General features: G+C 37.2%; 4 protein-coding genes across 7 annotated transcripts in view; 2 read left to right on the forward strand and 2 right to left on the reverse strand.

The window, feature by feature from the left end:
- Positions 1–5201, reverse strand: part of LOC112555246 (ankyrin repeat and MYND domain-containing protein 1-like) — a 36389-nt gene extending 31188 nt beyond the window's left edge. Inside the window, exons 1-5 of one of the 4 annotated variants that reach the window (XM_025223555.1) lie at positions 5063–5201; positions 4061–4200; positions 3610–3767; positions 1966–2051; positions 1566–1698 (exon numbers count right to left, since the gene is read on the reverse strand). In XM_025223555.1, the coding sequence (XP_025079340.1) occupies positions 1566–1698; positions 1966–2034 (202 nt within the window). In that variant the 5' untranslated portion in view covers positions 2035–2051; positions 3610–3767; positions 4061–4200; positions 5063–5201. Of the gene's footprint in view, positions 1–1565; positions 1699–1965; positions 2052–2241; positions 3768–4060; positions 4201–5062 lie in introns of all 4 variants that reach the window. The other 3 variants (XM_025223554.1, XM_025223557.1, XM_025223556.1) reach the window with 3 other exon arrangements.
- A 3437-nt stretch (positions 5202–8638) lies between these two features.
- On the forward strand, positions 8639–11823 carry LOC112555598. The gene is made up of 6 exons (XM_025224029.1): positions 8639–8999; positions 9354–9442; positions 9630–9770; positions 9941–10151; positions 10630–10736; positions 11038–11823. The coding sequence occupies exons 1-6, from the start codon at positions 8768–8770 to the stop codon at positions 11431–11433; spliced, it is 1176 nt and encodes a 391-aa protein (XP_025079814.1). The 5' UTR covers positions 8639–8767; the 3' UTR covers positions 11434–11823.
- LOC112554828 lies at positions 11601–12856 on the reverse strand. The gene is made up of 3 exons (XM_025222881.1): positions 12823–12856; positions 11940–12671; positions 11601–11740 (listed from the first exon to the last, which is right to left on the reverse strand). The coding sequence occupies exons 1-3, from the start codon at positions 12854–12856 to the stop codon at positions 11601–11603; spliced, it is 906 nt and encodes a 301-aa protein (XP_025078666.1).
- A 3864-nt stretch (positions 12857–16720) lies between these two features.
- Positions 16721–24893, forward strand: part of LOC112555267 (transmembrane 9 superfamily member 2-like) — a 35859-nt gene continuing 27686 nt past the window's right edge. The window contains exons 1-5 of the mRNA XM_025223591.1: positions 16721–17031; positions 20786–20853; positions 23240–23336; positions 24009–24136; positions 24519–24648. Coding sequence (XP_025079376.1) covers positions 16915–17031; positions 20786–20853; positions 23240–23336; positions 24009–24136; positions 24519–24648 — 540 coding nt within the window. The 5' untranslated portion in view covers positions 16721–16914. The remainder of the gene's footprint in view (positions 17032–20785; positions 20854–23239; positions 23337–24008; positions 24137–24518; positions 24649–24893) is intronic.

Genomic DNA, 24893 nt, shown 5'->3' on the forward strand with positions numbered 1-24893 from the left:
ATTATTATTTTTCCTATTAATAAACTTTGGTTGAAACAAGAACTAAAATCTGTGCTGAATAACAACAAACTATGTTATATGCTAGTACTGTACAAGATATAAAAACTTAGCAAACAGGGAGGATTAGGGAGGAAAAGACAAAGTACAGGCATAAAGATGATTTGTATTTTGGTAATAGTGACATCAAAGCTCCCTCGCTTGATATTAAGACTATGTCCTCTGTTGATCACATGGCGAATTCTCTTTTAAAAAAAACTCAGGAATTTTGTTTGTGGGCATTAAAGATGATGATCTTCCTGATATGCTCTGTTCTCATTTGCCTGCTTCAAGAAGCAGGACCTTTCACATTATTACCATACTAAACCACTCCTCTGTCACAGATATCTGCTGAGGCTGGTAAAGGTAAACAAGGGCCTTGGTCCAATGGGATCTGTAAATGCATCCTTCATTACTGCACCAAACAATATATGTTTGTTTTACATCTATTCCAGCTCTGTCAATTCTGGCCTTGTTGCTAAATTTTAGAAACTTTTGCACACTGTGCCTATTCCCCTAATCACTAGGTTTAATCAACCCAACAGCTTGAGGCTATAGTTTATGTCATTAGTAGGTAAACAATTGAAAACATTTTCAAGATTATAACTATTGATATAGGTGTTGATACATGTCTTCAACTGATGCAGCTTGCCTATAGAGCTGGTACAGGTGTAGATGATGCCACGCTGTTTGTGCTCAACACTCTGTAGGAGCATTTGGAGAAACCCACGGCTCATGCCAGGCTTTTTTTTTTTTTTTTTTGCTAATTTCTCTTTGCTTAAGCATGTAAACTCATTTTTTAGCAGAGTCTTTAAACTATCCCACCAACTGACCTTAAATTCTGGATGGTGGATTTTTCAAGCAGCAAAATGTTTCTGCTGATGGTCATCTCTTAGGTATTGTTGTCCACTGTTTGCATTCCTGTTTGTCTCCATTACTGCTTATAATTTATGCTAATAATTGAAGAAGCACAAAGGATAGGAGTTTTGTTATAAAATTTGCTGACATCACTGCCTGTCAGGTGAAGGGAGGAAACTCCTTGATTTAAATGCCTCAAAGAAAAAGGAAATGATCTTGGACCTTAGGATAAGCATGCCTGATGCAGTCAACAGTGTTATCCATGGTGAAACTATTGAGACAGCCAACTTAATAAATATTTAGGCAATATTTTCAACATTGAGCTTAAATGAACAGCCAACGCTGACATGATCCTCAGCAGGAGCCAGCAACGCCACGTGTCATACTCTTGATCACTTCTGCTGGCCGTGATGTTTGTGTCAACCTGAGGTGACCTTAATGTAGTGTACCAACTGTATTTGTTGTGTGTGCATATATATATTTTTTTTAAGAATTCTATTTACTCTACTAAACATGTATGTGTATGTCCTCAGCTGCATATTGCTAGCACATGAATAGTTGTAAATCTTACCTGCAATTTCTCTTGTGAATTAAAGTAGCTGTACTCTATTGTTTATTAATGCTTGGTTAATGATAATCTTTCACACGATATAAAATCTCAAATATCTTACCATTGCCATGGCGATAGTTATCAACATACTCTCCCACATAGAATGAACCATCAGGCCAGGTAAAAGTCCCACTGCCTATCTTCTTATAGTTCTGTACATGACCAGAAAAGTTAGCTCCACTCTTGTACTTCACCTGTTAAAGCAAAAATTATGTCTGGTCTATAGAACATGATTTTATGTTTTGTTTATTTCAGTTATTTTAAAGGACAGTAGCTGAATCCTCACAAAGTAATAGGACTTTAAATTTCCATTGTATAAAGAAATTAAAAAGATATATAAATGGTTATGTTTGTAATCAATCTCTCAGGAAATTGTAACTGTTTAAAATTAATCTTGTTGTGTAATAAACTGTAAAGAAGTCTATAAAAAGACAAAGTAAAATGTCAAATGTGGGATAAACCTCTGAAAGACTGCTGCCTATACTGGATTGGAAAGTAGTACTTGTGTTCAGACACAGCATGCTGTCCATAGCAGTTTCCTTGATTGCTAAAATTAAGTTTAGGAAAATTTTGAATTATTACAACATAACACTTCTTGCATAAATGAATTCATTAATCTGTGCTATGTAAACAAGTTTGTGCATACGTCTGACACTGCATTAGAGCCCTGGAATAATGCAAACTAATTGTAATTTGTATATATAGTGTTTTCTTAAAAGTGCCAATTGTGTCCATACCTGTCTCTGCTTATATTTGACCTCTCGGACACTGGCTCTGTGATGATAACGTACACTCAAGATTACCTTATCTGTTTGGTCTTAAACTATGAAAGAAATATATCACTACAAAACGCCATGCATAAGTAGCATTTTATCTTTCCAAGATGCACGTTCAAGGGAGGAAACGACGATGTATACAGTTGCTAAGCAACATGGGAAACTACCCAACGCTTTGTAAGTGCTGTGATAAGAAAACTGAATAATTTGATATCTGGACAATACTCTTTCCAATTTTAAATTGATCGGCTTTTATCACAGATTAATAATAACTTTGTAGATCTGCACTACGAACTTTGAAACTGTAAAGACTGGTGAGATGGTAACGCGACGTGTCTTACTCTCAACCAGAGACTATAAATAACAAGGACAGCCAACTCTAGCCGCGCGCGTGGGACTAAAGACCTGTATAGCTGGATTGCTGTCTGTCTACTGTCGGTCTCGGCGAGCCGTAATAAAACCGGAAGCTTTCTTGTATCATGGCTCGTTTTAGTAGTTAACTGGAAAAAATCGTCTGCCAGCAGTCCAGGGATATTATAGTTCGTGCTCAACTCCTGTCCGCGGTATGGATCCTGTAATACGTTTAAATCCGTATTGATTTTTAACGATGTTGTTTTGAACACATTCACATCATGCGTTGTTATCAGGACGATAGTGTACTTGAAATGGGCGGCGTAGAAAAATTTGATGTTTCTTCCAGGTATTTATATATGTGTCTATATAATTCCCGTGAAATAAATATGCACAAGACGGCAATCGGTTAGTGACTTTTCATACCTGGATAAAAATAGAGATTAGAGTTAGAAAAGTAGCTATTTTTTCATTATCTGTTTTGCTTTTGTACTTAAACTTGTAGACAAAGTTTGTTTAATAATAATTGGTTTGATCAGGTCTACCTGGATATTTTGGAAGTCTTGTATATATAGTGCTTTAGTGTCAGATGACAACATTTCAGACAAGGTAAAGGAAATAATCCCTGATGTTGGTGGTAAGTATATAGTAGGATGGAAGACAGCACGCACCCAAGGAGGGTGGAGGCTGGTGATGGTCACTGGCCGGGTGACAGTGTCAATGACCGGGCGACGGGGTCGCTCGTGACGAAGGGAGAGCGGAGTGAGCGGCGGGGCAGTGTGGTCGGGAGACTTAACGGTGGTGGAAGCGAATGATATTTTACTATTAGCTTTTTAGGTACCGGTAGGTCAACCCTGTTACAAGTATACAGGCTTAAAAGTTTTGCACTGTTTTGAGTACATTATTAACAATGTGTAGAAAATACCAGCAATTTGAAGCAAATACTGATCAGTTTATGCAGAAGCAATTTTTTAATACATGTATATACAGGTAGTCCTCGGGTTACGACGGTCTCGAGTTACGTCGTTTCGTGGTTACGACGCTGTAAAGTTTACATTCCGACTTGCGAGGTTTAGCGTCGTAAGTCGAATTGTACGTGATCCTCATTCCACGTGCGGCGGAAGTCATAAGGCAATCTGAGAAGGGAAAACAGCAACATAAATTGGCAGGTCATTATAGGACTTAGTCGCTCGACTGTCGCTACGATTATCAAGGATAAAGATCGCATCCTTGAACACGTGACAGGATCTGCTCCTATGAAAGCGACAGTGATAACAAAGCGTAGTGTACTACAATATTTTACTGTACTTATGTTTATTGATAATTATGTAGGGTACTGTGTTAGGATAGGTGTTTGGATAGGCTAAGTGTTTGCAGTACTGTACTGTTATTATGGTACAGTACTGTATGAACGTATGATCCGACTTACGTCGAAATTCGGTTTACGACGCCGCGTTAGGAACGGATCCCCGTCGTAAGTCGAGGACTACCTGTAGAGCGTTTTCCCGTAGACCCGCGGTTCTCAAACGGTGGGGCGTTGTTTAGTGAAGAAGAGCAGGTTCAAAACTGCTGCAAAAGAAAAAGCATATTAAAATTTTCAGAAGGAAATCTTAATTGATTGTAAATATATTGAAAGGCATATCCCATCTCCGCACCACATGGATCTGCCTAATGGTATTTGAAACGATGGTAAATCAAAACTACAATTACTCAGCTAATCTCACACTTTTACCCCCACCGTTACACAGGCTGACACACCATGAAGAAAACAAAATCTCTTTGCTTCAACTATGTACAACCAAAAGGCAAAAGATACAATCAAACAATTTTATTATTTACAACAAAAACATCGAGAACATATTACACTGCATAGTGAAGGGATTTTTGTAATTTCAATACTAATCGAATTTTAAATTAAAGCTAGCCGTTAAAGTAGCCAAGAGAAAAGTTGATTTTGAAAATAGAGTCTTTCAAAGCCAATGTGAGGCTAAATACATGTTTACCTATATCAGTGGTAAACCAGTGTGTCTACTTTGTGGAGACACAATATATCTGTGACCAAAGAATATAATCTGAGGCGGCACTACGAGACTAAACATCAGGACAAGTTGAAAAGCCTGAATGCAGAACAGAAGCTAAAGAAAGTGGAAGAACCTATAAGAGGAATCTAAAATCACAGCAGACACTTTTCACTATAGCAACATCACAAAGACTTTGTTGTATACTCTCTTGTAGTCGATGAAAGTACTGACACGACTGACACCGTACAACTCGCCATCTTCATTCGTGGAGTCGACTCCAGTTTGAATATCACAGAAGAAATATTAGACATAAAATCCATGCATGGAACGACAGGAAATGAGATTTTCGACAACGTATTTCAAAGAATAACTGACATGAACCTGTCCTGGGACAAACTTGTTGCACTTACAACAGATGGAGCGCCAGCGATGTGCGGCCAAAAGAGTGGACTACCCAGCGTGCAAGGGCTTTGGGCGTTTGAACGGCCCCGATAGGGAAGTGAGACTTTGGGATGGGAAGCGTGTAATTCGATCCTAAACGGACGCGTCCATCGCGCTTTTTTTCTTCAGCCGCTCTCGATTTGGTAGCCACGTGATCGTGTCGCATCCTTCTACCCGCTGTTTTCCAACCCACTCCCCGCGTGTACGGGTCATAGGAAGGTCACATCGGCCGGTTTTACTTTGACCTGCACGCGGACATTTTGAACTGTACGTCCATCTTCAAGTGAAACACCGCCGATTTCTGAAGTAAGTCTTAATAAAGTTAAGTGAAAGATGCCATTAAAACAACTATACTTTATAACAGTGGATAGTCATGAATAATTTATGATCATATATAAGTATTGTAGTGCTTTTTGTGAAATGTTTCACGTGTTGTACCCGGCAGGTCTCACACATACATCCACTGGCAACTCGCTTTTACATGACGCTGTCTTCTATATGTGCTGTAAATAATTTAAATGGTTTAACCATATCCTTCTTGTTGTAAATAATCAAATTGTTTAATCGTATCTCTTGCCTACTAATTGCACGTATTTACTAATTACAGAAACGAAATGTTGAGCGAGAATACGATTGGCAGAAGCAAGGTGACAGTGCATGATGGGTTCAAATCAACTAGTCAAGAGGTAAAGCACACACACACACAATCTCTCGTATAATTGATGATTAACTTCGAAGTTGAAATCTATGACATGAACTCATTGAGTCATGCTTGAAATTCGTCGTCTGCTTTCTCAATAACAGTGGTGCTGCGATTACCAAACGTCTTGGTGCATTCTAGGGGAAAGCAACAAGACAATCACATTGCTTTCTGAACAACTAAAATTTTGGAAAATTATTGCAAAGCAAAAAGAAAGAATTTTATTTTTGTACTTATACACTTTGAAATTAAAACAAAATGTATGAAATCCAAAGCTATGCAATGAACTTTGTCAAAGTCTGTCATTTTTCTAACAATCACTTATCTGATCACATATATTTTCTATTCTCTTAAAATGCTGCATGCCATTTTTTTCATTTTATTTTACATGATTTACAAAAAGAACTAATTATAACAATCTTTAATTGCAGATCACACTGACTAGGTCTGGCTCAGTGAATTTTACCAGTAAGTTTATTTTGTCTCCCTCTATGATTTCATGAGGATCACTATACAAGCACAGGTTTTGTGTTTTTAATGGTGTACATGCACATCCTTATTATATCCATCTAAACATTTTCTGTTAATTAAAAAAATTGTCAATAGACCTGCATCCATAGTTTTGTTTTGTCATTACTTTTAAGACTAAAAGTAATATTTTGATTTCAAATACATTTTTGAACAGAGTTCTCAGCAAAGTTGATGAGCAGAGCAAAACACTACAGAATGTAGTTCACAAACTGAATCAGGTCACCCTGCTTCTTCAAAATATGGGGAAAGAGGAGCTGATGAAGAAAGGAATTAGAACAAAAGTGGTATGTCATTTAAGTATAATGTGTTAGTACTAGACACCTTTTTTAAATGTTACCTTTAACTTTAGCTAATATATCAGTTAATATGTATGTTTTGCTTTACAGTCTTGATAAACCATTTAACAAACAGGCAGGCATAGCATCGGCTTACAGGTTAACTCTCCTGACAAGAATGTGTGGTCAGTGTAATATTTGCATTAAAAATAATACACATTTTATGAAGTACAAAATAATGTAGTATTTTATATGCATAGATTTTATTTATAAAATAATTCTGTCACTTGCTTTTCATGGTGTCAAAATGAGCAGTCTGTGTGTCTATTAACTATGACCACTAAAATTGTTTTACTTTCATAAAGAATAGCTTTGATTAAACTCTTAATTAACTTGGTGATTTGAGTCACTTAATGCCATTATTTTCTCTAAAGTCCCACTAGGGTTTATTTAAGAGACTGGGTCTGGTTTGTAGCTATATTCATCATGCAACCATTGATCCCTCATCAGTGGAGTAGGGTTCAGCATTATATCTTAAACTTACCCAATCCAGTGAATTAATTTATTTTGCATTTGTATTGTAGTATTTTACATGGTGGAAACAACTACAGATTTTTTTTAACAGGTTCAGCACCTCTCGTGCGGAGAATTTTAAAACGGCTGCTTTCTTCAGAGTTGGCTCAGTGGAACCAAAGGAGAAAAAGTTTCCAGTCACTTCAGCTGAGAAGTATATTAATTGGTGCGTAGTTTTTGTTTGGTTTTGATTTCTTTGAGGTGTACGTCAATATGAACTTAAAAGGACAAAGTTTCCGAACAATTTTAAAAAATAGTGAATAGCAGTATTATTTACTCTACATTTACAAATTTATTATTGTGTACAATAGCATTTAAGTCTACCTTACAATTTCTATTTGTGCACAGCTGCAGTCCAAGAGACATGGATTGAGGAATGATTCGAAGGGTGATGCCATCTAATGGTGAGTGGAATTACAAAATGAGTTTGTCAAGTTAAAATTATTAATGTGAGCATTGTTTTATTCTTCGTGGATTTATTCAGTAGGCCTATTTACTTTACTTTTTGTACTAAAGATTAATTGGTTACTTTCAGATATTATCCAAAACTTCTTATACACACAAATGGCCATCAAGACATTACCGTTTAAAAATCTTTTTATTCGACTCTTTTTCAAGTTCTTGTAATCTCACTAGTAATTAGTAGATTTATGAAAGCTTTAACTCTTTCTTTACACAAGGCTAAAGGCGGTCAAACCCCTGTACGCATGAATTTACCCTTTTTCAAAAAATTATTAAAAAATAACTAAACAAGATAGAACAGCAATTTAAATTGATTATGACAGATCAAAATGTTTAGAAGTGGAACAATTTTACCGTAATCTTGCTTGTGAACTCACTTTTATGATAATCCAACCAAAATTAGGTATATTATGTGAAGTTTGGAAAATGTTTTTTTTTTACACATTTCAAACAAAAAATTCGGGAGCAGATGAAAACCATTTTTGCACCATTCGTGGCCAAATTCTCCTTCATCTGAAGCAGGAATATCCTCTGGGATGTTCTTTCTTTTGTTATTCGACGTTTCAGATGCATGATGTTCACAATGTGTACCATCGAAAAGGACAGGTAGTGTAGAAGGTTCCCAGTCACTTAATCCCCAGACACTTCATCCCCAACGCTTCATCCTTAAAATGAAATTTTAACTATAAAAATTATGAAGCCGGCGAAAAATTTAATTGAAATTCAATAATTATCTTCATATAAACATCACAATAAGTTTTACAATTAAAATAAATATTGAAATACATTAATAATATTTAAATCATGCTATTAACTTCAACGTCATTTGAACATCTACAACATTAGTTAAAGTATTTTAATTGTAAAACTTATTGTGATGTTTATATGAAAATAATTATTTGAATTGCAATTAAATTTTTCGCTGGCTTCATAATTTTTATAGTTAAAATTTCATTTTAAGGTTGAAGCGTTGGGGATTAAGTGTCTGGACACCAGTATAGAATATCGGCGAGACTTTCGTTCAAACGTACGTCCTTCGTCATGTAAGGGAGATAATTGTATTCATAAAGGCCTAAACTATCTTATTTATTAAGTTTTTCTTTTAAACCACGAGCTGTATTCGCCTTTTCGTAATGAGGTGCGCGGAAAGAGATGCGCAGAAACGGGAAACCATTGCTACTTCCTGTTTACATTTCGCGAACATGGCTGAAACATCTACTCCATCTGTGTTCTCGCGAAATCTGCAATGCGTACCAGATATTTCTTTCAAAGAAATTGAATTATTTAGTTCCAGAAGCTCGGCAAAACGCAATCACGAGCGTGGATACAATTATTTCGCCGAGAAATATATATTCGACGTTCGGGGTAAGCAGACACTTGGCAGAGTGAATGTGGAATTGTGATTCCAGCTTTTTGTCTGAATGTGCCATTGACTGTCAGTCTCATAAATAAAATTGCAAAAAATTAAATATATTCTTACATCAGAAATATATTACAACATATACTGAGGTAGATTTTGGTGAGATAAAATTAATTTTAAGCAGTGAAAGGTAAAACGTGCATTGTTTTTTACATTTGCGGTAAACTGGTGTCTATCCAGGCTTTTTTTTTACTTGTTTGATGTTGTTTTATATAAGGTATTTTATCATTTGTGTCTGGTCCTGTGATGCTTTTTCTGCACATGGATGTATTATTATTATTATTTTTTTTTAAATACAGTTGCACCGAATACCAACAACGATGGGTGTCGAGCAACATCTCGATGCTACAGGTCATACACGAAAAGTGGAATTCCCCACACACTTGAAGTTAGTGATGGTGAAAAATTTCTTCTCGCTGAAATAATTGTTTAAAAGGCATAGTGAAACACAATTTCACAGAGGACAGATAGTATAATAAACTTTCTTTTCCTAATGCATTTTCTGAAAATTCTATGATAATGTTTTCATCAAAGTAAACACTGTTAAATTGAAATTGTTTTATTGTGGTTACCAGGTCTCAATAAGTGCCACAAAAGCAATCTCTAATGGATGCTGCACGTGTGCTAATGGGCAAAGTGGGCACTGTGGACACATTGTGGGCTTGCTCTACCAGCTTGCTCACTTTAAGATAACAGGAGCAAACTACATTCCTGAGGTAATCTTGATAATGAAGAGGGATGGTCTGAGACTATTTCTAGGTGAAATATTTTTTATCAAGTGTTTCTTATGTTCAAAATGATAGAAAATTAAGAAAAAAATTTGCCAGCAGGTATTACTTCTTTGCTATGTAATATTCCATCATCTACATCAGTTTCTCATTTGCAGGATGCTGCAAAAACATCACTGCCCCAGACATGGCACATCCCCAGAGGAGAAAAGATAAGAGGGGAGGCAGTGGATGAAATCAAAATCCACAGTTTTAAGTCTGACAAGAAGTCAGACCGTAGTATTTGTAGTACATACAGGTACAATCCATTGTCTTCAGAGTTTCCATCTGCCCTTCACCTTGTTGAGAGTTTAAAAGCTGCCACAGCTAGTAAGTTCCTGTTGTTTTATTAAGAATTTTATTTGTTGTGTTGTACAAGATCTGCATAACGAGAACTTTATGCTTTAACAAAAGAGACATTTATACTTGACAAGACCATACAAAAGATAAATTTCATTATTTGTTTATTCTGTAAGAAATGATTCCAGAACAATTTTTTCCATTTGGAGTAGAATAAGCAGTAATTTAGCATGCATTATATTTATACACACACATCTATGTTGTCATACATGATAAATTACTCTTGCTCATCATATAATAATTAATAGCCTCTTAAGACCATACAAAAGATAAATTTCATTATTTGTTTATTCTGTAAGAAATGATTCCAGAACATTTTTTTCCATTCGGAGTAGAATTTAATTGCATGCATTTTATATATATATACACACATCTATGTCGTCATACATGATAAATTACTCTTGCTCATCATATAATAATTAATAGCCTCTTAAAATTGATTCTTCAGATTTCCAAGCCTTGTCTAAAAGACTTAAATCTTCAAAGACAAGAATGACACAGGCCATGAAAGATGGCATTAAAAATGAGCCTCTGGCAGCTGAGGCATACAGTAATGTGAGTACACAGAAACAGCTACAGGACTAAATTATTTTCTAAAAGCACATATGCAGATCTGATTATTTATTTTAACAGTTACAAGAGAAAAATATTTAACAAGTATATTTAAATAAACTGGATCTAAAGCACACCAATCTCTTAATATTGTGATCTTGGTGTGATTTGGAGCTCTATTAATGTACACATGCAATTTAATGTACATGATGGGAAGCCCTAAAATTTTAATTATACTCCACTATATGTACATATTCTATTGTTCTGGTCACAAGTAACTTAACTATTTTCATTATCTGTCTAGATGAAGGGAAATACTGTCAACCTGTATCCAGCAGGAATTATCATACACCCAGATGCATTCTGGTTGGCAGCAAGTCCAGATAGAAAAGTGTATGACCAGTCCAGAACACAAGATCCCTTTGGACTGTTAGAAATAAAGTGTCCAAGCATGTCCACAAGAAGATCACTTGAGGAACTACCCTATTTGGAAGAAGTCAATGGAAAGCTTCAGCTTAAAAGAAGTGACCGTTACTATTATCAGATACAAATGCAGCTGGCTGTAACAGGTCTAGAATGGTGTGACTTTTTTGTGTGGTCCGTAGATGCTTGCCACCTGGAGACAATAAACTTTGATCAAAATTTCTGGAATGGGGTAAAAAATGCAGTTGATACATTCTTTTTTACCTATCACCTATAAGAAAACAGCTGGTTTCCGTGTTGATCTTTCTCGATATCATCCACTGGTAGTATACCATAGCCTACATTTCTTGATCAGGATCATCTGAGGCATTGGGTGCATATTTGGTGACAAGAGGAGGGTTAAAGTTTGTAAGGAGAACAGCTACAGTCCATAACTGATTCAAGCTACCACATAAGGTCAAAGGAATCTTTCCGTGAAAAAGCCTTATACTCTTTGACTCTGCGGATTGCTCGCTCCACATGTACTCGTAGTGAACTGATACTTTGGTTGGCTGTGACTTCACTTTCAGAAAACTGACCCTTTCCTGATAAAAAAGCAGGCATGTTTAATGAAATATTTTTCTTTGCCAGGATATTTTGTATGTTGAAACCTTGTCGCTCATTACAGAATCTCCAGGTTCCAGCAAGTCAATTAGGCCAGAAAGCTGCGTTATTTCAGAGTCAGACATGCTGCCTGAATAAAGTTTGGATACAAAGGTCACTGACCCATGTGGTGATATATACCTATCAAAGACTTGAGTGTTGCCTGACCTTTGTAGTTGGAGTAGAACTGACTGCTTCTCACTAATGAAGAAGGGTTCTGCATAAACAACTCAGTGCAGTCTACAATTATTCTTGTTTTTGGAAAAGTAGCCTTGAAGTCATCTGGCATATACTCGTCTATTTCTTCCCTAGATAGCCAGATATTCATGCTGCCAAGAATGGTATACAAAAAATTTGCCCACGCATTGATTTTAGTGCTCACAGAGGATGCGCTAATTGCAAAGCGATCTGAGAGATCTGTTATTAATAGACCCAGTCTCAGCCGCAAAAGAAACATAAACAGTTCATCAATAAGCTGCATATTTCCATTTGGACGTCTCATGCAAAGTTTTTCGCCTGATTTGCCATATGCCTGGTACATTCCTTTTGCATGTGGCTCAAGAAACATATAAAATATTTTTAATACTTTGTAACTGGGAAATCCAGTGTAAAACTGTATTTTAGCATCATCATGTGCATACCGTTCTAATCCAAATTTTTCAATTTTGCTACTGCTCTCCAAAGTTTGTACATGTTGTTCCAACTGTCGTACCCTCTCTTCAAGAGCTTTATTTTTTTCTTTTTCTTTGGAGAGCTGCTCTTCAATAGAGGGGATGCTTACTGCTGCAGGCTCTTCATCTGCTGTTGCAGGCTCTGCGTCTGCTGTTGTAGGCTCTGCGTCTGCTGTTGCAGGCTCTGAGTCTGCTGTTTTCACTGATAAAAAGGAAAATCATTTTACTACATGAAATGACTGATTTTGCACAATTCACTTAGCAATATTTGACAGGGGTTAACCTGCAGTAATTTCTGCAATCAGATGAGCAGAAGTGAACCTACTTAATTCAGTAAATGACAGATCACTTGCAAGATATTTTGATATACAGATCTTTTTTGTTCATCTCATGAATACACTAGGAATGTGAGTGTTTTGTGTTTTTTTGTGATTTGAGTTGTGAGTTGTAAACTGAAAATATGTTTTGAGACTTGTTAATAGTCAAAGTATCTGAATAATGATTACACAATTTCTATTGTTATAATGCAGTGGTTCTCAAAGTTTTTCAGACCGCGGACCACTTTACTTCAGTAAAAACTATGGCGGACCACCAAGGCCTAAGTAAAAAATATGGCGGACCACCAAGGCCTAAAAATCAGTCTGTACTATGTATTTCAAATTTAAATTGCCGCATTTGTCTCATTACAATTCAAAACTAAATGTACTTTTGTAAAAGTAGTATAGTAATAAGATGACATAAAACTGCGTACCTCGTTCTTTGTAATTAAAATGTTAATTAAAGGAATGCATCACTTTAAACATCACTTTGCTGACATATGACGACTGTCAGCCGGGGACCACCTGACTTATGCCTGCGGACCACTAGTGGTCCACGGACCACACTTTGAGAACCACTGTTATAATGTGTTAATATTATTACATATTTTTTAACAGTGATGATATTAAATTTGATTTGTAAAAATCACTTTGCATTTACCTTTTATTTCTATGTAAGATTTGGACAGCGATTTCCATGCACTACACATCTGAACTGATCAATACTTTTTTCTTTAAAATACGCATTCTCATCTTGTGTAAAGCAAACAGGTAGTTCACAATAAATGGGATTGAAAGACAAAACAATTCAGACAGTTGTAGCACAGTTGCATACCAATAAAAAAAAAAAAAAAACAACCACAGAATGCAATATCCTTATAAAGAAAAATGATTAATTAATCACACTCTCTGTTTTCATTACAAGATCATTCATTAATACAATGCAACAAAAGTTTACCTCTGATTTGTGTTGGTATTTGCTTGTGAAATGGGATGACGAACTGCAGGCTGCTTTCTCTCTTTTCCACGTTGAAAGTTGTTCCATGTAAACAAACTTGGTACAGCATCTGATTTTAGTCTCCTTTGTTTTCCTTTTAAGGTCAAAGGGCGAAAATCTTCTGGCACAAAGTGCCTGCTACAAACCCTTGTCCAATTTCTGACCTGAGAAAAAAACATGTAGTCATGTGTTGTTAACTTAAACATTTACCAAAAAACATGTAAGATTTTATGCTTATGATTTTGTCTTTAAGCCGTTTTTAAAATGATATTCACGACATTACTTTTAATCACTGTTGACTATATTGTGAAACTAATAATCCTTATGTTTAAATTAGTTTATGTATGATAGAGTGTAAATAAATGGCGACTGATTCACAATTAATTAGTCATGCAGCAGCAGCAAAGATATATAGGTTTAACTACAAAATAAGTTGTAATACTTGTAATATATGTCCACCTTTTTGAACATTTCTGGTGCATTTTAATATAATAACACTTAATAATACAATGTAATGCGTTTTCGGTAATACGAAATGGCTATGCCCACATGCTGTAAGTTTAAACTACGAACACAATAAGTATTCTGAAATCAGAATTTTAAATCATTTAGAAAGATTAACGATGATTCAGATAGCATGGAAAAAAGTGATGTTGCGAAAGAAGAAAATGACTAATAGTGATAGGGAATTTGAAACCTCGATCATGCTTACCCGAAAGAGTGGTCCTTCGTCTCTCCGAATTCTTACAAGCCAAAGCTTCTTCATTTGTTCATCCTTCGGAAATATATGAAAGGATAATCCTGGGCATTTGTAGGCTTTAACTGTACACTGAGGTACACAGCAAAATCGACTATCATTGTTAATTTTAAGAGCCGGCATGGTCGAAGAACGCTACGTGCATCAACAGTAAACATCAAAACCGGAAGTGGTCTAGATTTTTTGTGGGGTGAAGGTCATCTGCATGCATAATTTTCCGAAATCGTCAATAGGCCTAAACAAAATTACAACAATGCATCAGCCCAATGTGAATACTGCATAACAAGTGAGCGGCCACCTGTGTTGAGTGCATAAAGAAAGAGTTAAGCTTTCATCTATGTGAGAGGTTAGTTCTACTTACACAGCAAAAATCAAAATGTGTAAATACATTGTAACTTTTTTCTTTTCTTCTACAGGGATTCCACCACTCATGGATCGATTTTTGGTGTCATATTTTTCTATCTTTTATGTAAATTGTTTGACTTTATGTTATAAATAATTATTTCAAAAATAACTTTCATGGGGTAAAAATTATTGACTGTAATTTTTATGTAAATAATTGGATGAATGCTTATGTTCAAAAACAACTTTAATGCTTTAAATAATATAAACTGTTAAAATAGTTTTTTGTTGTAAATAATAAAATTGTTTAATGATATCTCTTGCCTACTATTTATGGGTTGTGAGGAAACGAGATTTTGAAAAGCTGTTGAATGTTTTCTTCATGGTGTGCAAGCCTGTGTACCAGTGTAAGTAAAAGTGAGAAAGGGTGAGGGATGCAGCAAGGTGGGAGTGGGGAATTTGATGGGAAAACACGACTTCTCATGGGTGATCGGTGGGAAGGTGGGTGGGTCTTTCGTGGGAAAACATGGGAACCCGTGGGAATTCCCTAAGAGGTCCCCTTAGGGTCCCGCCTCCAAAACCCGAGAGGGACCCAACTTTCTTCCCGAAGAGGTCCCATGAGGGACCCAAGAGTTCTTGCAGGCTGGGTAGTTGGAAGGATGGGGTCACATAGCCAAGAAAATTATAGTGGGGATCGAGTTGATAGCATAACACTGCATAAAACACCAAGAATCGTTGTGTGCTAAAGTCCTCAACATGGTGCATGTAATGAGCACTGTAACACAAACCGTCAACTTCATCAGAGCCCAAGGGTTCAATCACCACCTGTTTCAGTCCTTTGTGCAAGAAATTTTCACAGTTGGGCGGCATGCCGCATCCTAGCCGTATGACACAGAAGTGCGGTGGCTAAGTCGGAGAAAAATTCTCACTCGAGTATTTCAGCTGATTGGGGAAATATGTCAGTTCATGGGGCCTACACAGTTCACTCATTCGATCCTCCCACAAACTATATATGCCCCAGCTTCGTTTACATGCGGCTCGAATCTTGAGCATGTTTGGCAGCACATATTTGTGTGAGCAACTTTTCTCTGTGATGGAGATCAACAAAACATCACACAGAGTCGCCTTACTGATGTACACTTGCTGTCCATCCTGAGAATCGCCACGTACAAGACAAAATATTACTCCAAACATAATTAAAGGAACATATATGTTGCCAAATGTCCACTCCTGACAAAGTAAATTAAGAACAAAAAACTGCTAAGCCTTGGTTTGTTATTACTTTTAATTTGTTTTCATGTATGATTTTGTTTAAATAAAATCAATAACAAAAAAGTGTAGTTTTCTACTGTTCAATAAAAAGTTATCGGACTTATATAAATAATAATTACGTCGGCCCGCAACCTTGTGTATGATGTGAGATTTGGCCCCCTGTGTGATTGAGCTTGACACCCCTGGCGTAGGACCTCCAAAGGCCGCTTTGGCTAGCTTCGCGCCTTGCGTATCTATAGTGTGAACAACGTATGTCACTTTTGGTAATATTTAACGTTGATGTGGCTACTCTTTTCATCGCTGATCGATTGCCTTTGGGCTTCAGACGATTTGACTTTTCTGTCTTGGGACGAAATGGACCTACGTGGGACGAATTGATTTTGGTGTAGGACGAAATAGTAGGGGCGATATGGTCTTGCGGCAAAATGACCGCCCCCCACCACCTCCTTAATAACACACAGCCGCTTAGTCTTGATCCTGTTTGCCACAGTTACTGCTTTGCTTACGTACAACTAAGGGCGAGTTACTCTCGCTCACATCAAACCTTACGGGTCTGTTGGGTCACCTAAGGGGAGGCTAAGCACCCACAATCCTTCACTTGACGTGTACAAGCGCCATTTTGTGTACATGTAGTTATCAAACGACATACATCTATTGTAAAGACCTTTCGAAAAGCTGCAGGATCAAACACCACACTTTATGAAGTAGTTATCGTAGCCATTTATTTCAACTTCTTTGAGAGACATTCGCATTAGAAAGTATGGCAGCTGTGTATACTTGCCTGGCGATAATGGTTACTTTGGAAACCGTTTACAGCTTCTATCTTCCTGGATTAGCTCCAGTCACTTACTGCGAAGAAGCCCAAGTAAACTGTCCGGTGAGTAAAAGTAAAAAGGCTATGCTTTATTTTTCAAATGGTTAGATATTGCCGGTTGCTAAACATAAATTAAAGGTTACAAAAGATATTAGGGACAGTAGTTATAACATTTTATAATAAAAATGTGTTTCGAACATTTTACTAACCATTTATTTAATGAATTTTGCTTCTTTTCGGCCCACCATTTTAAAATGTAGCCACAGTAATCGCCATCCTCTTCTTTAATAGACCCAACCACTTTAATGCTAGAACAAACGCACAGACAAGAGTGTTGGTAGCGCCCGTAGACAGAATGTGACAGATGTTGCTGATCTTGCGTTGTTCGTAATAGGAAGACTGATAGACAGCTGTGACTTGTTTAGCAAGAGTCATGTCTGCGATGACAATGAATCCCAGATTCCTGACAGAGGAGACAAAGGTAATGTTGGTTTCACCCACCTTGATGTGATTTGGTGGACAAACGAATGAAGCTGGATTTCTTCTTCTGGAACATAGATCTTCCATTTTATCATCATTGAGTTTAAATTTGTTGTTACCATCCAGTCTTTGAGTTCATTAATACAGGTTTCTGTGGTGCTGATAGCAGAGTTAGACTCAGCCGGTGGAGTGGAGCATTACAGTTGCATATAATCAGCATATAATTGAGGAGAAATGTGAGACTGGATGCAAAGTGAAAGTGGTTTCACATTCAGAATGAACAGAACTGGGCCGAGTACTGATCCTTGAGGGACACCACAAGAAAGTGGAGCAGGGCGAGGTCTATAGTGTCGAGTGGAGTAAGCAGGTCCAGTAGAGTTAAGATAGAAATATCACCACTGTCAAGGGCAGATAGTATGTCGGTGGTCGCTGTAGAGTAGTTTCGATACATCGAAAAGGTCTATATACTGCTGAGCATGAGGGATGAGCTGGTGCTCTTGTAAGAAGGCCCAGAGCTGTGTCAAAGCTACTTTCTCTATGATCTTTGAGAGAAAAGATGAGGCAATACATGAGTCTCCACTAGTTCAAAACTTTCCTTTAGCTGCCTTTATGGGTCTGTTGGGTGGCGCTTGCTTTGCTGTCACTGTGGAAAATCCTGTACAACCCATCTTGTAGTATTTACTATCTTTGATTCCAGTCAGCATGCACACTCACAGAAACAACATAATACTAATAAATTATTTATGTGTTTATTTTTATTTACTTGGGACATCGAGTAGAAAATAGCTGCATGAAAAAAGCAGCATGCCTTGACATACTTGAAGGGATAGATAACTGATGTGCCATACAAAAAATACACATAAAAAAACAATTTTTCTGCCAGTTTGTGTATGATCATGTTGCCAGTGTGTGTATGATCATGTTTATGTGTTGTTCTGTTAATTCACAGTTTCAGTTTTATTCAATAACAAGACAAAATGTTCTGCAGGTTGATCTATGGCTGCTTCTTTATCTAAATGACAAATTAATAATGTTTATTTGTATAGCACTTTTCCCCACCATTAAAGGTGGGCTCAAAACGCTTTACTAAAAAGAAAAACATACAAACATAATAAATAATGGTTGCTGGTGTCGCAAACCTGGGGCGAGGTCCGTAGATTTGGTAGGGGGGTACGATTTCTATTACCTGCCCAACACACCGTCTAGACCCCCACCAAATCCCGTCGACACTTACCGCGTGCTACCACACTAAATTGCTTATTAATTATCATCTTTTAGTTAGCTCGAGCCCCCAAGCACGCATACCCCAATGAAAACACGAGGCAATTTAGTGTGTTAAAAGAACGTTAATTATTATTGCCAAACGACAAAAGGAAGAATACACAAGAACAGGTGGGTTTATATATTACGTGTTTCTCTATCCTAACTCGTTGTAAAGGTCGTCCCGGTATCTAATTGTTTCCCTTACTCCTGGTCCAGATAGCTAGTGAGCCAGATCTAACCTTAAAATTAATTATCACACACCTCTCTGCTCACACACTCTCCCCATACACTCCTTACGCATACGCCACTTAGCTGTGTCAAGCTTTGGTTGTGTAGGGACTTAGTCTCGCAGGACACACACACACACAACGGTCACTTGTATTGGCCACTGCTAGCGTCGTATGGAGACCTCTGGTCGCGCCACAGAAGAAATATTGTTCCGAGACTTCGGTCTTCTGTTGACTGGTGCGCGACGAGAGGAGTATGAAGAAGGTGCGCCTCAAAAGGTCGCCAGTAGTCCTGACGACCTCCGCATGGAACGCCGCACCGATCCCGGTGGCTGGAGCAACTTGTTGAGTTGTTATTAGGTCGAACAAAGTTGCTCTTGTGTACGTGCAGGTACGACGGTGAGGCTTAGCTCCGTTTCTAGCGTGATGTCCTTTTCTCTGTGGTTTGAAGCAGAAGCCCAGCTAGCCGTTACGTGGCTATCAGATCCAACGAAGTTGCTCTCCTGCACGCCAGGGACGACTGTGTGGCTTCATTTACCTTCGAGGACGATGTCCTTTTCCGCTCAGAGGTTATTTCGTCTGAAGCTTGATGGAAGGACAACTGCACACAAAGACTTGAGACGCGAAAGTCACGGATGTCTTCCCCTCAGAGGTTTTAGCACAAAAGCCCAGGTTGTCGTCTAGATCTTTCTGTTTTTAGTCGAAACGCTCAGCCTGCAACTCTCGATCTTTCTTTCCAGTCCTGTCCGTTGGCCAGTCATACCACCTGACACACCACAACCAATCACGCCTCACAGCCACCACGAGCCTAAGCTCATATCTAGAGTAAAATAGATGTGCAAACACACACTACAGCCCTATCCACACTCTTTCACGACACTGGTCTCAGAAACAATCACTGAAAAATAGCCGAATTCTAATAGCAAGATCATCAGGCTAGTTTTACAATCACTGAGAAATAGCCAGATTCTGTTCAAGAATTTCCATACTGAAATACTGGAGGGAACCATCAGCATGTTGGGGTAGTTATAGACTGTTCACAAGTGCTGACCTTCTTCCTCACTTTCCAATGGTTGTCCCATTCGAAACAAACTGTGCTTATTTTCCAGGTTACAGTTTTGTCTACGCTACTGTGCTAACACTTTCTATGTTTACCAGTTTATGCATGCCTTAAATGGTTTTTGTCCATCTTACCATGCATTATTATGTTAAAGCTGATCTTATTCATATGACAGCACATTACGGCTGTTCAACAATTGAATCAGGACAGACTAAGTCTTTCACATTTTCTTGGACATACTGCTTGATGTTCTGAAACAGGTACAATTTCTGTAGGCCCTATAGCTCAGGAGGTAGAACTTCATTGGGTTTTGGAGACAGTTCATTTTAGTCTCTGTTGTCATCTGGAACTGCTGCTCTGCATCTGCTAGGGTGGTCTGGTATAACATGCAGCCAGTTGATAAATGTTGGACTTGTGTTAGACAAACTTTGGGTTGACTCACTGGCACGTCATGTTACTTAAATTTTGTGAGCAGTGAAAAATTAATAATGTTTATCACAGATAATCTCTTAGTGACCTTTATTCTCAAGAATTTACAGATAAAAATGTTTGCTTCGGTTGAAGTTATACATTCTTGCCAGTGTTGGATAAGTGATTTAAAAAATATTGACACCAGCACAATTTTAAATTAATGCTTAGTTCTTTTATAATGTCTCCATAAGCTATTTGCTGTCGGTGGTGCCTTGTACTGAAACCATTTCCTTACAGATTCGAAATAAGTTTTTAGAGATCCAGATTACCAGATGTGAAAAATATGATGATTAAGAATTTTTGCCTTTTGTTACAGTCTAGCATTGCTGTTTATGTGAATCGCCTGAACTCCATTGAAACTGTAATCCCGTATGAATATCACAGGTAAGTATTTCTGAAAGTCCTCAAGATGTAAATTTCACCAATTGCAGTTAATGGTGGTTTTTTCCCCCCCACTATTAGTAGTTACACCAAAAATTATTTTTCTGTTATACCCTGGCAAAAGTTTATGACACAGTTCAGAAGATCGTGAAAACTGAAGAACATTTTTACCAAGCTTATCAAAGTTGGCTAAACAGAACAGCCATAAATTCATAAAGAATTTAACTTTGGAGCATAACAGCAGAGAACATTGCATTGTAGAAATTGCCCAGAATTCCATTTTTGAACACATGAGAGTTCAAAACTATTGTCATCTGAGTTAACTATTAGTGTAAAATTTTTGCCTCCAAAGCTGAAAACTTATTTAAAGGGCCTGATAGAAAATTAAATTTATTGGAAAAGTCACAACTTTTCGGAAAAAAAACCCCCACACAAAGTCACAAAACCATACACCCATGTTTTATGGATCACAACAATGAGGAAGATGTAGAGCTCAAGTTAAAATAAGTTCTAACAGCCCAAAACAATTTGTAAGTCATTTTTTAAGCGGGCAACAATAATCTCCATAGCTGACCATGCCACTTTTCCTCATTCACATAATTCATGTTAAGATAGTTGTTATACTAATGAAAGAAACAATTTTAACTACAGCAAAACCACCTCCTTAACTCATAGGCATTGATACAAAGTCTGTTGTTATGAAAGCCAGCATTAGTGCTAAGATTGCTGTATACAAGGCAGTCTTACAAAGGCAAGTCAATTTTTTTTTTTTGTGCAATTGTGTAGGTAGCTGCAGCTATTGTTTAAATGTGGAACTTTTTGTGGGCAGTTTTTAAAATGGTTTTGCCCAGGCAAATGAAGGTAGGAGTACCTGAATGATAGTAATTGGAGAAGACTGCTAGTTCTCAGCACTGTGTGCACTCCAACCTTCCCTCGCACGGGCAAAACCATTCTCTTCCTAAAATCTAAAGAAGTTCCGCCTTTAAGAATTCATTTTTCTGTAGCTTCATTTCTTGGCATTATTTAGTTAGTTGTTTTCTGGTTGTAATTTAGAATTTTCTAGATCTGGTCACTGACTTTTGGAAATGGTGAGATCAGAAGTTTTAAATCGATTCTCAGTACAAAAAAACACTCAAACTTTATGCTTATGGAACAGTGATCTGTATGCTTAGATTCTTTATTTTTTTTATTTATAAACTGGATTTCTGGCAAGATTTGTGTTGATTAGACCCAGTTTGGTGTGGTAGCCTTCTTCTTGTTCCTATTCGCCCCCAGTGGAGCATAGGGCCGCAACCACACCCCACCATTGGACCCGGTTCTGGGCGTCCCTTTCCATTTGGGACCATGCCAGCTGTCTCCGCCTCTCTGTGCATTGATCTCCTCCACGTCTGTCTGGGTCTCCCAACCCTGCGCCTTCCCTGTGGGTTCCAGCCCAAAGGTTGTCTTGTTAAATTGTCGGCTGGCTTTCGCAAGATGTGACCAATCCAGCCCCACTTCCACTTCTTGATGTCTTGGCTGGCAGGTTTTTGGTTGATTCTCTCCCAAAGGTCTGTATTAGAGATCTTCTTGGGCCATCTGATGTTGAGGATGTGGCACAGACATCTATCTGTTAACGAATGACTGTATCTTGTTGGTGATGACATTTGTCACACGCCATGTGTCACATCCATACAGAAGGACTGACTTTGCATTTGTGTTAAAGATACAGATCTTGGTGTGTAAAGATAACGCCTTGGAGTTCCAGATAGACAATCTTTTTTTGATCCCATTTCTGAATATGTAACTGAAAAAAACAAGCTTAAAGCTAGTTCAGTAAAGAAATTTTTAGTTCTACAATACAGTAGAACCTCCCTATTAAGACTTGCTAAAATCCACCAAAATCAAGTCTTAACTGAGAGTGGTCTTAATCAACCAGTTGGGTTTTATTTCATGAACCATAGCTTAACACCTTTAGAGGGGCAGGTAAGACAGAATAGAAGATTACAGATTTTTCCCTAGGATTACAGGTTTTATCCTGAGAGATTACATGCTATTTTCCTAATGATAAACAGGTCTAAGTACCTAATATTTTATAAAATTCTTCCAGTGTTTAACAGGAAGAAATCATGTATGACCTATAAATAGTAGCTAAGCACTCAGTTAACAAACATTTGATTCCATTCCTGAAGTTCTCTCATTAGTGCATGATGGGTACTAAGTTTTTATTAAGTTTAAGGGTGACATGTCAGTCTGAAAAATTATATTATTAATTATTATTACATCCTTTGCATCAGCATGCACTTATGTATATCATATATACATGTATGTAGCAGTAATAGGAACTTAATCCTAACAGAAGTGTTCAGAATAAAACATCTTTTGCTTCTTTTTTTTTTTTTTTTTGAACTAGCTTTGATTTCTGTACTGATGTGGATGAAACACAGTCTCCTGTTGAAAATTTGGGTCAGGTGGTTTTCGGAGAGCGCATTCGACCATCAAAATATTCTGTAAGTAAAATGATTAGTCACTACGTTTTGTATTACTTCACATCTTAACAGCTTTAAAAAGTTAAAGCTGTTACATTCCTTATTAATATTTTATAAGTTTAGAACATAAAAGAATCACTTTTAACCTTGTTAAAGGTCTACCAGAGTTAAATTTTGTTCTTCATATGACTGGTCTGTATGAGCTGGGGAGATTGTTTTTCAAAGATTGAGTTACCTTCTTTCACATTTGGGAAAAAAGGGTTCATCCAGTCAGAGCAAAAAAAGGTGAGGAACACAGCTAAATTTGAACTAGATCTAAAATATCAGTGATATTTGGAATTTAAAAGTAATCAACAAACACGATGATTAAACAAGCAATTTAAACTGACAGCCATTTTTCAGTTGCCACTCCTTTTGAAGTTCAATAACATACCCTGCACCAGCCAACAATAAACACAGATAAAAGAAGAACAAAAAAGTTCATATTTTCTCATTAAGATTATCATAAAAAACATTCATAGAAAGATAGAAAACCAGCATCTTTTGGTGAGCTCGGTCAAGTCATTTAAAGAAGAAAATGATTTTTATCTGGTGGTCCTTCAGGGGTGTGAAATATAGCTGTGGCATGCTGTCAATAACCATTTGTATGTATTTTGTGACTTATAATATCATTGTTTTAACATTTTTTTTCAGTTGACATTCAACAAGAATGAGACATGCAAAACCGCCTGTCAGAAGGTATACAAGGAGGAAAATAAAGATGATGTGAACAAACTCAATTTTCTGAAGAAAGGCATCAGTCTAAACTACCAGCATCATTGGCAAGTTTTTGAAATAGCTACATTTTGACTGTGTGTATGCATACTTTTAGCTGGCATGGTATGCCTTTTACAATACTGAGACTGTCCTTTTTCAACTTGTTGTAGATGAACTTTCATTTTGTTTTTTCTTCGCATTTGGGGGGATTTTTTTTTAATGCTTAAATAAAGGTCTCTGACCGGCCCGCAGTATATGCAGTATTGGGTAAAACTGAGTTAACTATATTAGTCCGGCCCTCTAAAACCATCCCAATTTCTCATGCAGCCCCTTGGGAAAATTAATTGCCCACCCCTGCTATAGATGATCTTGTATTGTTGAAAGCTGAAGTGGCTGACTCGCAGAAGAGGTCTTCAGAATCTGTTTTGCTTTTTGTTTCTTTTCTAGGATTATAGACAACATGCCATTGACCTGGTGCTATCAGGTGGAGGGTGCACAAGTCTACTGCTCGCCAGGATTCCCAGTGGGGTGCTATGTCACATCAGAGCAGAGACGAAAAGATGCATGTGTGATTAATGTGAGTTTGTTTTTTTTTAATTAACTACATGATTTATTTGAAACTTATTTAACGTGTTCGAAACATTTTGAAAATAATGTAGTGTTATAACATGCTGGCATAAAAAGAATAAAGCATGATTTAGGAGGATCTTGACCTTTTAGTAGCTGTTATATTTGGAAAAGCATTTAATAAACAGACCACAAGATTAAATCACCATCATTTCATAAAAAATGTTCATTAAATAAGTAGTCTTGTAGACTTAA

Source organism: Pomacea canaliculata, linkage group LG14 (genome assembly GCF_003073045.1).
Source record: "Pomacea canaliculata isolate SZHN2017 linkage group LG14, ASM307304v1, whole genome shotgun sequence".
In the NCBI taxonomy this organism is placed as follows: Eukaryota; Metazoa; Mollusca; class Gastropoda; order Architaenioglossa; family Ampullariidae; genus Pomacea; species Pomacea canaliculata.